Raw genomic sequence first — 15,421 nt, 5'->3', positions numbered from 1 at the left:
TGAAGCCCTTGATCCAGAGAAGTTCAGGCTGGCAGCAGAGTTAGCCTAATATGGAGAGAAAAGGTTTAGCTGTAACCACGTGTATTGCACCCTTAGTAATAGTAAGGTATAGAGATCTCCCCCTTTCCAGCGACCAGTCATATTACTGTCCCATATGTCAGTGTGGGGAGACAGCTTGGGCCTAGGAGACAAGTAACATAGTAATTAAGGTTGAAAAATATATAGAATTATACCTATTTGACTGGTAACTACTGACTTGAGTAAGTCACATCTAGAGTTCACTCTAGGTTTTTGGGCGGGCAGGGCGCCGGACCGGGCCCGCCGACGTCACACTTGTGGGCAGTCCCGGGCCACGGATGCAATGAAAAGGGGCGTGCCCGGGCTGCAACGTCATGAAAAGGGCCGTGCCCGTCCGCCGTCCCGGTCACTAAAGGGGGCATGCCCATCTGGCGCCGTCACTAAAGGGGGAATGCCCGGCCGCGGGCGTCACTAAAGGGGGAATGCCCGGCCCCGCCGAAGGTGCCGGTCATCCCCGTGCAAGCAGTCGAGGCAGGCACCAGGCTGTTTTAGCGGGGCGCTGCTAGCGGGGCAGGGCGAATTTTGCCCTTTAAAAATTGGGCAGGGCTCAGCGCCCCGCTAAAACAGCCTAGTGGGAACACTAACATCTAGAAGATTCCCTTAGTGGGAAAAAATGCATCCAGTTTTGATTTAAATTCATTAACCGTAGTTTCTGTAACCACCCCCACTGGCAAGGAGCTCCTGAATTTTACTGCTCTAATGGTGAAGAGTCATCTTCTTAATTCAGTACAGAATTTATTTTCCTTGAGCCTCAGTAAAGTCTCACTTGTGTTAAATACAGCCCTGTTACTACAAATCCTCTCCCAGCTCCCTATGATTCCCAATCCTAACCAGTAGGTTGCCCATGGCCACTGTCAAATGTAAACATGGCAGCAGAGGGATCCGATACGTAATCCCGCTCGGCACGCTATTTTATTCTCCCTCTATGGGTGTCGTGGACACCCACGGAGGGAGAAAGTTTCGGGATTTCGGCGGTCGGGATTCCAGTGTCGGGATTCTGAACGCCGGGATCCCGACCGCTGGCAAATTGACCGCATCCCCAGCAGAGCTATGTCACATCCAAGGGTTGCAAAAACCTTGAAGATATAAGAAAAGAAACAATTATGTAAAGTCAAAAATCATCATTAAAGATCTGAAAAAATTATCATTAAATTGCTGCTTTATTTGGAAAAAAGGTAAAAATACCATGTTGTCTTAATGGTCTTATAAAAGTGTTATACATTTCTTGAAAACATTCTGATAAGTAACTAAAAATGCACTTTTGGGGTATTTGTAATATAAAACTCCACTTCTGAAATAAAATATAGTAGACAAAGTAGAGAATCAACCTACTTACTTTTATGATGAGGTAGAGCAAAGCCAACAAAATACCAAAATGTGTCTTAACGCCGCCGCTTTCATCTCCATAGTCAATTAGGTAACGGAACCATACTGGCGTTGAAACCGCTATACAGGAGTACTGAGCAATCTCTTCTAAACCCATGTACCAGTAGCCCTAGAATGGAGAAACAGTAATTAATGCTGCTTTCACATTGCAAACCTGCTTTCAACCCGTTTTTGTAAACGTTTCTTAAAACGGGTCTAAAGCCAGTTAAACCCCTATCACATTGCATGTTGTAACTGGTATATTACCATTTCAATACCGTTTTCTACCATTCACATTCAACCCATTTCACCCATAGAAAACAGTGGATATCATTTTAAATGGACATTTCTGGGACACAGGCTCACATATGACGTTTTTACAGCATAAAAAAGGAGGGGATGGGTAAAAATAAAAATAAAGTAAGGTAAAATATGTAAAAATAAATAAATAAGGTAAAAATAAAGTCTACTCTCAGAGGAGAGGATACGGTCGATGGGTCGACCATAAGATGGTTGATAGTCATTAGGTCGACAGGTGTCTAGGTCAACGTGGCAGAAGGTCGTCATGAGTCTAAGTCGACATGGGACAAGGTCGACAGCTGTCTAGGTTGACAAATGAGTTAGGTTGACATGGGTTAGGTCTACATGGGGTTTTTCACTGTTTTTTGAGCTGACATGTGCCGGCAGGCGGTATTTCATGCCCTACCATCCACCAGGGTGTGGTGGGAGAATAAAAAACACAGTGACCAAAGCATGGCGAGCGCAGAGAGCCATTTGAGGGGATGTGGTGCACTTAAAACAGTGTCCATGTGGACATTCGGGTAAAAAAAAACAACAGTGAAAAACCCCATGTTGACCTAGACTCCTGTCAACCTTCTGCCATGTTGACCTAGACACCTGTCGGACTTCCAGCATGTCGACCCAACAGTGTAGACCTAAGGACTGTTGAACACCTGCACAGTATGCACTGGGTTAAAAAAAGTCTGCTCTCAGCTCTTTACTTCCTGCCTGTGCTTGGTGAGGTCACAAGGGAGATAGCCTATCACCCTCTGCGACCTGCTCATGACTTGTAAATACCGTTTCAGAGCCAATCACACTACAAATGGATTGGCTCTGAAACTGGTAGGAAACTGCTTTTAACCCGTTTGGAATTACAGGTATTTTAAAAACTGTAAATTCACTCTGGACCTTTCACATTACAGCTAGAATTGTTTTAAACCCATTTAAAAAAAATCGGCAATATACTGTGTTTTAGCTATAATGTGAAAGGGGTATAATACAAGTGATGCTGTATCTCACCACCTCTTAACAATGATTGCACTACATATGCAGGTTGAGTATCCCTTATCCAAAATGCTCAGGGCCAGAAGAATTTTGATTAACAGATTGTTCTGTATTTCAGAATATTTTTATATTTCAATGATACATCTTGAGCTATCTTGCATTTATATTGTATAAACACATCAAACACATGAAATACACACTAATGCTCAGCAATCATTTTCTTGCAGATATTTAGTACCAGTTACATATCATGTCCTCAGTAGTGCTTCTAGCAAACATTTTATTTTTCGCTTTCTGGAATGTATGGTTCTCAGAATAATATGGATAACAGATATTTGGATAAGGGATACTCAACCTGTAAAAAAAAAAAAAAATACATATGTAACTGGCACTACTGAGGATATCTGTACCAGCACTACTAGGGACATGATATGTAACTGGCACTAAATACAGTCAGGTCCATAAATATTGAGATCGACACAATTCTCATATTCTGAGCTATATATACAGCACCACGATGGGTTTGAAATGAACCAAACAAGATGTGTTTTAACTGCAGACTTTCAGCTTTAATTTGAGGGTATTTACATCCAAATCAGGAGAACGGTGTAGGAATTACAACGGGTTCTATATGTGCTTTCGACTTTTTAAGGGACCAAAAGTAATGGGACAAACTAAAAAATCCTAAAATCAAACTTTCTCTTAATACTTTGTTGCAAATCCTTTGCAGTCAATTACTGCCTGAAGTCTGGAATGCATAGACATCACCATTGCGGTGGCGTATAGAACCCAAAATATGAGAATTGTGTCGATGTCCGGTTATTTATGGACCTGACTGTATGTGCAAGAAAATGATTGCCATTCAAATTCAGTACCTGAGATAGTATATAAACTTTGTTTCATATTTTGAAACCTTGTTTTATGCACAAATAAAATATATGTGTGCGTATTTCATGTGTTTATACAAAATAAAAAATGCAAAATACCTCAAGCTACATCATTGAAATATAAAAAAAATTCTGAAATATGGAATAATCTGTTTTCCAAAAAGCATTTTGAATAAGGGATACTCAACCTGTATATATGCACACACACAGGGAAAGTGGGTGGTGAAAAACCCCTGGACTATCGTTGGCAGCATAACCTGGAATGCAATGTAACTTGACCGGTGTGCAACATTGAATGCTGGGGCCACAAGTAGTATCACAGTTTGAACAATGTAATGTTCCCTTTCTTCTGTGGAGTACAAAAGTAGACAACCCGCTCAGGTCCATTGCTAAGCCTAAGCTCTGCGTATCGCCTGGGCTTGCAAACACAGCCACTGCGCACAAGATGACTGGAAACATGTAGCCTTGTCTGATGAGTTGAAGTTATAACGGTTTTATGAAATTGGACAATTACATGTGTGGAGAAATTCCCCCTCAATGGACCCTGAATGCTAATAAGAGACAATGATGTGGTAGGTCTTCTATGGCTCGTACTGTGTTTTCAGCTGGGATACATCAGCAACACAAATGCACCAACATACATCACTGACCTGTGTATTATATGTAACCACCCTTGCAAATCATTTGCACACATCATGCCTTCACTCAGATGGGAGTGGGATCTTTCAGAACGACAATGCTCCACTGTACAGGTCCAAGCAATTCTAAGCCCAACTTGTGCAATTCTGCACATTTCTGGGGCAACTGGTAAATTACTCAATTCAAAAAGACTACCACAATTAAAGATTTCCCCCTGATCGGAGGGCCTTTTTATATTTCACTTGCTTCACTAAAATAGTCACTGCTCAGCTCCCTTTTGTCATAGAATAATTTCCATGCTACTTCTAATTAGCAGCCACCATCTTAGGTAGGGGGCAAAAGCATAGTATTAGCATTTTATGTGCTTTTCGTCTTTTTTTTTAGAATGATTTTTTTTTTTTTAATTGTCTGTGTATGTTTTGTTATTAAACATTTCACGGTAACGTAAGTGTTCACTGAAAAGTTGCTGACATCAGCTACAGGTGGCGGTCTTCATTGGCCGGAAACAAGTGGTTGAGTTATACTTCCTGTTTGTATGGCTTGAAAAAAATGCCAATAAAGGTGCCAAAACATTGAGAATTTTTTTTTTCTTTAAAGACAAAGCAGCACTCCATCCGATGTAAAGCAAATAGATTTAATGGTTATTAATATACCATTTGCGGCACTCCACAGATTCACACTTCAAATAATAATGCAGGCCAGCTGCCAGGGTGGTCATCAACGTTTCAACTGCCCATTACTTCAGGATGGTGTCTAGCAAGTAGAAGTGCAGGCAGGCCCTTTCTACTTGCTAGACACCATCCTGAAGAAATGGCAAGTTAAACCCTGGCAGCTGTAATGTATATTTTTGTTACACTGATTCAAATGCATTATCTACAGCCATGGAGTGCCGCTTGTTTTTTTTTTTTTTTTTTTTTTTCCAAGACAGACCTTCCTCTTGCTGGGGTTTCCTTTTCCTATGTCTCCTGTCCTGGCAAAAAGGTGGTGTGCAAATCATTCCTACCCTCAATTACCGTTTAGATCACAAGAAAATGAAGTACACATCGCCCAGTGTGTATGCCCTGTAGTGATGGAGATTTCTTGCGTCGCATTCGCCCATTCAGATCTTTAACACATGCAGTCAAGATCTAGATAGATTGCCTGCATGTGCATAAAGAAGCACTGGTTATCACAGATCGCACTGTATACATAGGGTGATGTGTGCTTAGCGATCTGTGCTAACTAGATCGCTCAGCTCATAATTTAAATAAAAAACCCACATTGTTACACTCTTTGAGCTCGCTTTTACCTACCATTGATGTATTGACTTTTTCCAAAGTCATACTCTGCATTTCAAAACCCTCACTTGGACTCAGTGATATTGTACTTTATAGGCTCCTATGGGGCCAGATTCTCTAAGCTTAAAAACTGATAAAATAGAGAGTGATAAACAGCCAGCCAATCAGCTCCTGTCTGACATTTTTCAAACACAGTCTGTGTCATGGCAGGTAGGAGCTGATTGGCTGGCTGTTTATCGCTCTCCATTTTATCGCTTTTGAAGCTTAGAGAATCTAGCCCATGATCTCTTGAACTTTACCTCCTCAGTTTCTTATTCAACAATAAGGTCTTTCTCCCTCTGCCTGTTTGTCTATGTCCTTAGTCCCCTTTCTATATACCTCCTGCCATGAAGAACAAGGTGCATGAACAATGAATCACCAGGATTACATCAGGGGTGACCATAAAGCTGAAGACCAAGTATGTACCAACGTAGTTAGTAACATCTAGTACAGATCCATATACACAAGTGCTCTATTATATGTGTTACTTATTCCTAACAAAGGAAAATGGATAATAACAACGCTACACCATAATGCATCCATTTATTTTATATAAAAAAAACAAGAGTGGTGTGCAGGGCGCTTAGGTGATATAGATAATAGTGCCTGTATAAATTAAATTACGCACATTACTCATCAACAGATGATTCTGCTGTTGATGAGTAATTAATGTGCGTAATTTAATATATACAGGCACTAATATCTATATCACCTAAGCGCCCTGCACACCACTCTTGGCTTGTGGACCTAAGGGTGTGTTAAGAATGCACTGGTGTGTTATCTGCGCCAAGGTGTTTGAACAAATTTCATTATCCCATTTATTTTATATGCAAGTTAAATTATTGGTTTAATTTCATGTATACAGACACTGAAGTTCTTTAATATATAAATATCTATGAATGTATCACCTTAACCAACATATAATACGGTATGTACTAAATGTCCTTACCTTGCATTTATGTGACATCACAAAAGAAGGCACCAGCAGAATCAAGCACTTCAGGCCCATGAAGAAAAACTTCACAACAAAATCTGTTATGCCCACAACCCACAGAGCATCCCAGAATTGCAGAGGTCCAAGAGTAGGGTTCATGAAAATCAAGCTGCAGAAATAGACAAATTAGTAGTGCTAAGTTCATTTCATTGAAAATCTCCATGGCAGTCACAGCATCGGGTAAACCCTTAGCTAGCCGAGTACAGTCAGAAAGGTTTAAGTTCTGTGTACCAGGCATTCAGTGATGGTAATAAACGTACGGTTATTGGGAATTATTCTGATCGCTTCGCTCGGACCTGTGCATGGGCCGAAGACAATGTTCCAAACCCCGCCTAGTCTATGGATCGCTGGTGCCGCCCATTCGCATGCCGAATTCAGACGGTCGGCATGCGAACGGATGTTTTTTGTGAACTTCCCCATCATTGGATAGTCAGCGAGAATCCAATGATGTGGAAAGTGCTAGCCCATGCATGAGTGGTCTAGACCACTCGTACATTTGAGCGAAGAGAAGCAGGGATATGGGCAGGCAGTGGACATCCGGTTAAGTCAGCTGTTGGCCCCCCTCACAACCGTATTTCCATAAGCACGCCCTGCGCTTTCATGGGAACGCCCATGAAACGCAGGGTGTGTGCTAATGGTTATGACCCTGATCAGGCTGCAATGCCCCTCTCTACCCCCTGCTCGGAAGGCCACGAGCAAGCACTCGGCGACTGGACTTCTTGCAGAGTTCGCTCGCTCCCTATGAACAGACATGCGCAGGAGTGGTTATGCGTATACGCAAAACATCGGAGCACTGGCCGAATTCGCGTCCGAGCAAAGCGATCAGAATAAGGGCCATAATGTGATTGATCTTGTGGACAATTACAAGTGAAGGTATTAGAGCCATACACAGCTCAACTTGTGACTGAATGGGTTAAATTGTGTGGTAACTGGGTTTAATGTGAGTGTGTAGGCAGAAATGTTGTGTAAGCAGTGGTCCATTTGATTTCAGACCGATCTCTTGCATCAGGGTTAGGTCTGGTACAAAGGAGTGCTAGATAGCGATGACTTGGCTACTTTACAAGTAGATATAGAAGGTCACAGTTTCGGTCAACTATGAACTTGCATTTTTCCCCCCGTACGCAAGGAACCCTAAATCAGACCTTAACTTCCTTACTACTGCTGGATTACAAGGCGACTGGTTAACACCCTTAAGGAGGTACTGTGTCATGATTTCTGCATACATACCCTCATGAAAAGTCTCAAGTGGTTATGGCTATAGTCTTTATCTGGGTACTCACCTACACACTTATCTGTCCAAAAGTAACGTATGGGAGCATATATGACAATCACTAATTTGCTCCCAATGCTGGAACATGGACAATGACGATTGCTTGGACACGTCTTTTTAAATCAAATGGCTATGGAGTATAATCAGCTGCTGTCGGAACCGCCGTTTTGTCAGAAAGATTGCAGTTTCCAACTTAAATAGGTCGGAATGGGTGACGTCCTATTCAATAAGGGCTGTTTTTTTCTGAAAGGTGGAAATGTTCCAATCTGTTGGAAACCAGGTGGATTGGCAAAAGAGTTGCCAATCTGCCTGCTTTTGTCACAAACGGGGACAAATTCCGTCAGGTTGTGGCCCAGTTTCCAGTAATCTCAATCCAACTTCAAAAAGAGATGGATTGAGGCAGGGAGGACGGCGCCGGGTGAGCAGCAGCAGCCAAATCCAAAAGTCGGATTTGGCTGCATTGAATAGGGCATGTCAGATACATTACGACAAATAAATGCCGGAATGGATCAGACATTAATTGAATATACCCCTATAAGTAATTTATTTGAAGGACCATTGTCTCTTTTCCAGTGTTTTGGAGCAAATGTTTCATTCTCATTTGCTCCCATACATTACAAAATGTTTGTCCCCGCTGAACAGATTGGACAGAGTAATCTTTGTGTGTGTCCCAAGTTTTTACAATGCAAAGTCGGTGCGGGGCGGCGGTGGGATGCGGTAGAAGTCCATAGGCTTCTAAGGGGCATTGACAGATTTTTCTGGCGATGCCCCCCGTCGCGATAACCCGGCGGGGGATGCTTACAGCATCCCAAAATGTGGTAAAAACCTTGATAACAGGGTTTTTACCGCATTTTTAGTTTAGAGAATCTCCCCCTGTATATGTAATTAAGCAACATATTTGTAACCTATTGTACTAAAAGTGATGACTACAATCATTCACATTTCAATAGACCAATAATAGTAGTAGATATCCTGTTACATACCTGTAATAAAGTGCCTGAGCAGAAAAGGTGTAATACAAAAGAACGGATGAACCAGTCAAGAAGAATAGGATCCAAATGCATTGTAATTTAGAACACTTATCCTACAATAAAAAAAAAAAAAAATCATCATCTATGGAACTGAACAATTTTTTAAAACATAAAAAAAAAATAAAAAAAAAAAAAGGTACAAGAGGTGGTCGCCCTACTGGGACCAGAACAACAGAAAAGAAAATTTAGCAGTTTGTGCTGAGAAAGGGCAACATATTACATGTAAAAAAAAAACCTGTCCCGTTCTTGGTCTGCTCGACCGAGAAATTGCAGGTCGGATTCAATGTCCCGCCAGCAGCGGTGCGAGGAGGCGTGGCTGCGAGCTGCGGCCGAGAAGAGGGCGAGCTGCAGCCAAAAGATCGACACTTTCCGTCTGTTCTTGGCAGAACAAGCCCGACTGCTTGTGAAGTCGGGCTCGTTCTGCCGAGATACACTGTTCAATGCTGTCAAGGAAGATAGCATTGAATAGGGCCCAGCGGCTGATTGAATACCCCCCCCATAGAGGGGACAGAGAAAGAAAGCCATTTGTCTCATCACGTCTTCATAAAAAGAGGGGAGGAGGGGGTGTAAGGAGTTCCCACAAAGCCTGTAGTTCTTCAGTATTGTAGACACTGCGAATTCGGTGTGGCCACCGGCCAGTTGTAATTAAGATATAGATCGCAATAAGGACCAGGTTGTATTTTCAAAAACTTGCATTACATTTTCTGATTGTGATTTTGGAATGTATTCTAAATAAAAGGCCCCAACGTTTGTAAAATGCTTTTACTCCATTTTTTATGTCTGTAATGGCTAAACGTCTATCAAAATAGAGAATGGAGAGAAGTTCTTGGGTGACAGTGCTACCACCATCAAATGGGTTCGGATCGTTTGGTCGAATGCATTATGGTCGAATGTCATTACATCGAATCCATTAGGTCGAATTGCTAAAAGGTCAACATGACTCTAGGTCGACATGGGAAAAGGTCGAAATGATTCTAGGTCGAAAGGTCATTAGTTCGACAGGTCATTAGGTCGACAAGGTCATTAGTTCGACATTGTCTAGGTCGACATTCACAAAGTCGACATGGGGTTTTTCACTGTTTTTTTTACCTGAATGTCAACACAGTCGACATGGACACAGTTTAAAGTGCACTGCATCCCCTCGCATCGCTCGCTGCGCTCGCGATGCGTCGGGCACGGTGCCTTGCTACGCTCGGCACACTATTTTATTCTCCCACCACGCCCTAGTGGATGGTAGGGCATGAAATACCGCCTGTCAGCACATGTCGGCTCAAAAAACAGTGAAAAACCCCATGTCGACTTTGTGAATGTCGACCTAGACAATGTCGAACTAATGACCTTGTCGACCTAATGACCTTTCGACCTAGAATCATTTCGACCTTTTCCCATGTCGACCTAGAGTCATGTCGACCTTTTAGCAATTCGACCTAATGGATTCGATGTAATGACATTCGACCATAATGCATTCGACCAAATGACCGCATCCCCATCAAATATTTAAACCAGAATCCATATAACTACATTAACAAACAGGGATATTTATTCATGAAATTATAGTGAACCTGGGTTAAATCCAGGGTACTTGTGTAGTTTCACGGCGGCAGTTACGCCGACAAAATCAGCATAGTGATCCCGAGACCAGCCTAGTCAGTCAGAAGTAGCATAGTTTTACCGCGGCCGCTTAAGCGTCCCTGTCAGATCCTGAAACACCCCCACTATTCACAGCAGCCTGAAGCATGGCGAGCCCCGTGAGGGGACGCAGTACACCTCCTCCCGACCTGTTCATACCCCCACTATCCAAGTCAGCGTGGAGTTGAATTTATAAAGTGTGGCGAGTGCAGCAAACCACCGAGCCCGAAGCGTGGCAAGCCCCGTGGAATACAAATCAAGTAATCCGTGTGCGCTTGCCACACTTTATAAAATCAACTCCATGCTGACGTGGATAGTGGGGGTATGAACAGGTCGGGAGGACGCATACCGCTTCGGGCTGACGTAGATAATGGGGGCGTTTCAAGGACACTCACACCTGTCATGTCAGGCAGGTGAAAAATTGTCAATAATTCCCACACAATGTAATAAGCAATGACACAACGCTAACTGCGTAAGCTCGGGTTAGGCACGAACGTACACACAGTCGCAGACACCAGCTGACTACGACTATATAACTGCCGCCGTGAAACTACACAAGTACCGAAAAATCTTGTATTTCTATTAATTACCCCCTCTAATCCACCCCTTCACACGTTTATTCTTTGGCTTGGTAGATGCAAGGAAATGCACATTTCTGTAAAACTACCCTTTCTTTTTACATAGTATCTTTAGGAGTTATAAGGGTTAGACTCCTCAGTTATACTGTGTAGCGGCCTCCCTGGAGCTCTCCTATTAAAATCCATACCCTCTATTATTATTTTTAGGGGATAATTCGCACATCTCTCACAGCAATGTTGGCACTCAAAGGGTTAATAAAATAGTGCACTAGAATCACTGTGGAGTAAATCTACAGTGCTGAATTCTTCAAAGCCACTGCATCTATGGCTGCTAAATGTAAAACAGTAATAATATTAAATAAACACACACCTTGGTTTTGTACTCAATATTACCTTTTTAAATACAGCAACTTTTCAAAGCGAAACCTATAAATTTGGGCCAATTATCTGCAAAAAGGAATCCTGTAAATTTGAATTAAGAGGTGTGGCTTATTCAGAGGTGTGACTATAACCTTTAAAAAAAAAAATGTGTGTGTGTGTGGGGGGGGGGGGGGGGAAATTACCGTTTATGTTCCACAGAGCAACAATGACATGCACAAAGGCTGCGGCTGGCTAACCGGTGAGAAAAAAAAAAAAAATCGGGGCCCCTCCAAGCATGGGCCCAGATAAATACTACCTGCCCCACTGTCAATCCCATATTTGGGAAGGACATCCTCAACTCCAGGTTTAAATTACCCAAGAACTTCCCCGATTTTCCTTGACATACTGCCAGATAACCATTCCAAATCAGAGGAAGAACCCAGTCTCAGAAAAAAAGGAACAGTCCACAAAATCACATAAATCCACATTTGACCATACTGGCTTTCTTCACCATTGCATATCTATTCTCATTAATGATAAGTGTCCTGCATGATTCTCCATGTATGAAATGAACACCACAAACTGTTCAGAACACCAAGCACCAGCTCCTTAACACTGGAAAATACAGGACACACAGAAAGCCATCACAAATCCATAAACAAGAGTCTCACATGCTCAACAAAAACCCTAATGCCCCTTTCAGACCGCACTTAAAAACAGTTATTTTTCCGATTTTTAATAGTTTTAAAACGGTAATCTAGTGTTCACTCTAGGAGTGACAGCGGGCAGGGCGGCGGGGGGGGCGGACCGGGCACGCCAACGTCATGAAAGGGGCGTGTCCTGCTTGCCGACGTCGTGAAAGGGGCGTGCCCGGGCCACAGCCCTCATCAAAAGGGGGCGGGCCCGACCACCACCGTCAAAGGGGGCAGGCCCGGCCCCTCCAAAGCCACTGTGCTGCCGGGGAAGCGCCGGGCATCGCCGTCTGCAGCGATGCTGGGCTTCCCCGTGAGGCTTTTTTAGCGGGGCGCTGCGAGAGGCGCTAAAACAGCCTAGCGGGAACACTATAATCTGTGCGGTCTGAAAGGTGCAGAACCACTTTACCGGTTTAAAAAAGCAGGTATTTCAAAATCGGGTCTGAAACGGCATTTGTGACCCAGCCAATGAGCGGACCCAGCACAGTGAATATTTAATGAGTGCTCATTAAATATTCACTGCGCTTCACCCCCTGGAGACCCCCGCCACTCCCACGCGCGGGTTAACATCCTCCACCCACAATGTGTTTAAGAACCCCGTGAAAGACACTTTTTTTTATAAGTGCATCCGTCCATACTGCCCGGGGGGGGGGGGGGGGCACTTAAACGGTAATATACCATTTAAGAGATGCGGTGTGAAGGGGGTTTTACCTGGCAGACCCGTTTTTGGAAACGTTTTCAAATACAGGGTCAAAGCCAGTTATGCGGTCTGAAAGCAGCATTATTCTTTCTTAACAGGTAAAGGGAACTGAAAATGAAAGGGATAACTACCTTAAAAAAATACTGAATGCAAAAAGATAAAACAGGTTTGTCACTGGGATTACCCAGAAATATGTAGTCCAAGGAAACTTCTATTCTAAAGAAAAAAGCTCCAACTACTGCAATAGATCCATGACAATATACTGTACCATTACAGTAGAGGAACAAATTTTGTGAAAGCATCATAATCAATGCATAAGTGTCCATCTCTCGCAAACACACAATATACTAGTCTTTCCACAGTTAATGAATTATTCAGCAAGATTGGGTATTATTCAGCTGTGACATGGCCAGAATGGTAAAGTGTGGAGAAAGATGAGAGGTTTGTTGCACACTATGTCAATTTTCAAATTAGCAGTACTGCAATACTGTAGCAACCAAAAGTGCAGTGAAGTAGGTAACGGTGCTAAAGTCACATTTTAACTAGGCAGTTAGGCTCAACAACATAAATAACCTTTTGAATGTTATTTTTATTACATTAAGGTAATACAATATTCGATAATAAACACGTTAACAGCATTAAAAATGACTACTTTTGTTTTAATAAAGATAAACAAAGTTACATAAACATCAATGCACAGTATCAGCAAAAAGACAAACTTAATACAGTTATAAAAATAAATTAAACTCCATTATGGACTGTAAAATGGTTTATAATATACCCTAACATACTAAGCACACACATTTTGATAGTGTTGTTCTTATGACCATGACAACCTAGACATTGCCATCCAGATTCCCCACTCAGATATGAACTGCCATCCAATAACAATTCTTACCTTTGCAGCACGTAGCACATACACACTGCCGTTTTCCACTTGCTAAGGCAGTACATTATAGACACAATAATATTTTTGAAGGACACAACAACAACAAAATTCAACAAGATTCCATTAAGATCACATCTTTAAATTTGGAAAAGCCAGATGAGCTGATTATTAATGTTAATAAAGTTAATATATCTATGTAAGGGTATAAAAAATGCATTACAAAGAACAGCTACAAAGGATCCAAACTGAAGAGTAATCCCAGTTCTCCAAAACCAGTAAATACATTATTATGGGGGTATTCAATGTGTGCCTATATTTCAGATAGTCGAAAATATCGACACATACCTATTAAATCTCGGCCAATTTCGGAAGTCTTTTTGACATGCAGATCTGCATTGTCGAAAACGACCACTAAATTCATATCTGTGCCTGTTTTTGATAAAATACATGTGGATCTTGATTAATTCAATGATTCACGCATTTTCCCGACAGTGCCGATTTCCCGAAACGTAAAAATATAATGAAAAAACAGTCATTTAGATTGAATAGGTCTAATTAAAATTCAACTTATTGGCAAAAAACAACTGAAAAATTGTCACTTATTGAATACCCCTCCATGTTTGTTACCAGTAGTAATGATACTCAGTTGAGAGCTTACTTACTCTTAGAAAAACCTGATTTACAATGCATTTGTTTGCATACAGAAAAGTTGTTAGAAGACCAATTCCAACTGAAATGCCTATTAAAAACAAAACAAAATAAAAAAAGTAGTTAAAATATTAAATGAAATAAAAAAAACATGAAAGTCAAAAGGTTGAAAAAAAAAATCTTAAATGCAAATAATACATCTGAAAACAAGCACTGTTTAAACTCTACAGAAAGAAAAATAAAATAATTGGAGCCAGCAACTGCATTAAGACTAGTAAAGGCATCTAAGGTGCCTTATGAAAACTTGTGCATATGTATGAGACAATCAGAAAGGAGAGAACACTAGCAAAGTCTTCCTGAGCCAGGAGATGTTCCTGTGCTCTGGAACTTTTCACTATAGAAATGTAAATTTATTTATTTATTAACAGTTTCTTACATACTGTAGCACACACATATTCCGCAGTGCTTTACACAGAATATACTATAAGAACATTAACATCAGTCTCTGCCCCCAGTGGAGCTTACAATCTATATTCCCTACAACAAGTACACGCACAGGCTTTCATTCTAGGGTAAATTTCATTAGGAGCCAAACAACCTACTAGTATATTTTTGGATTGTGGGAGGAAACTGGAGTACCCGGAGGAAACCCACGCAAGTACGGGGAGAATATACAAACTCCACAAAGATAGAGCCAAGGAGGAAATCTAACCCATGACCTCAGTGCTGTGAGGCAGTAATGCTAACCATTACACCATCCGTACTGCCCCAATGCAATGTGCCCCTATAAAGCAGCTTTTTAAATGATCTGTACAATTAATCTTCTGGATAAAAAGCTACCCGGGTGGGTGGCCCACCCATGGTCGCATTCTGCACAGAGTTTGGAAGTTTGAGTTAGTAAGCATGATCAAGGAGGTGGAGCAGGCTAAGCATCTCATCTTATTTTTACAATTACAATTCTCAGCTTAACCTTGCAAATCAGTAGCCAATCTATTCACAGATAGCTTCAAAAATATTATTACATTGCTTTGCGCTATGACACATAACATTTGAGATGAAGG

At 41.7% G+C, this 15,421-nt stretch overlaps 1 protein-coding gene across 1 annotated transcript in view; it reads right to left on the bottom strand.

The window, feature by feature from the left end:
* RNFT1 (ring finger protein, transmembrane 1) overlaps positions 1-15,421 on the bottom strand; it is a 56,200-nt gene that overhangs the window by 24,721 nt on the left and 16,058 nt on the right. Inside the window, exons 3-6 of the mRNA XM_083173758.1 lie at positions 14,375-14,451; positions 8,817-8,917; positions 6,519-6,672; positions 1,415-1,573 (exon numbers count right to left, since the gene is read on the bottom strand). Of these exons, the coding sequence (XP_083029884.1) occupies positions 1,415-1,573; positions 6,519-6,672; positions 8,817-8,917; positions 14,375-14,451 (491 nt within the window). The remainder of the gene's footprint in view (positions 1-1,414; positions 1,574-6,518; positions 6,673-8,816; positions 8,918-14,374; positions 14,452-15,421) is intronic.

This window comes from Crinia signifera, chromosome 2 (assembly GCF_055691185.1).
Source record: "Crinia signifera chromosome 2, ASM5569118v1, whole genome shotgun sequence".
In the NCBI taxonomy this organism is placed as follows: domain Eukaryota; kingdom Metazoa; phylum Chordata; class Amphibia; order Anura; family Myobatrachidae; genus Crinia; species Crinia signifera.
The sequence above is the reverse complement of the archived record's forward strand: the minus strand, read 5'-3'. Positions and strand labels throughout refer to the sequence as shown.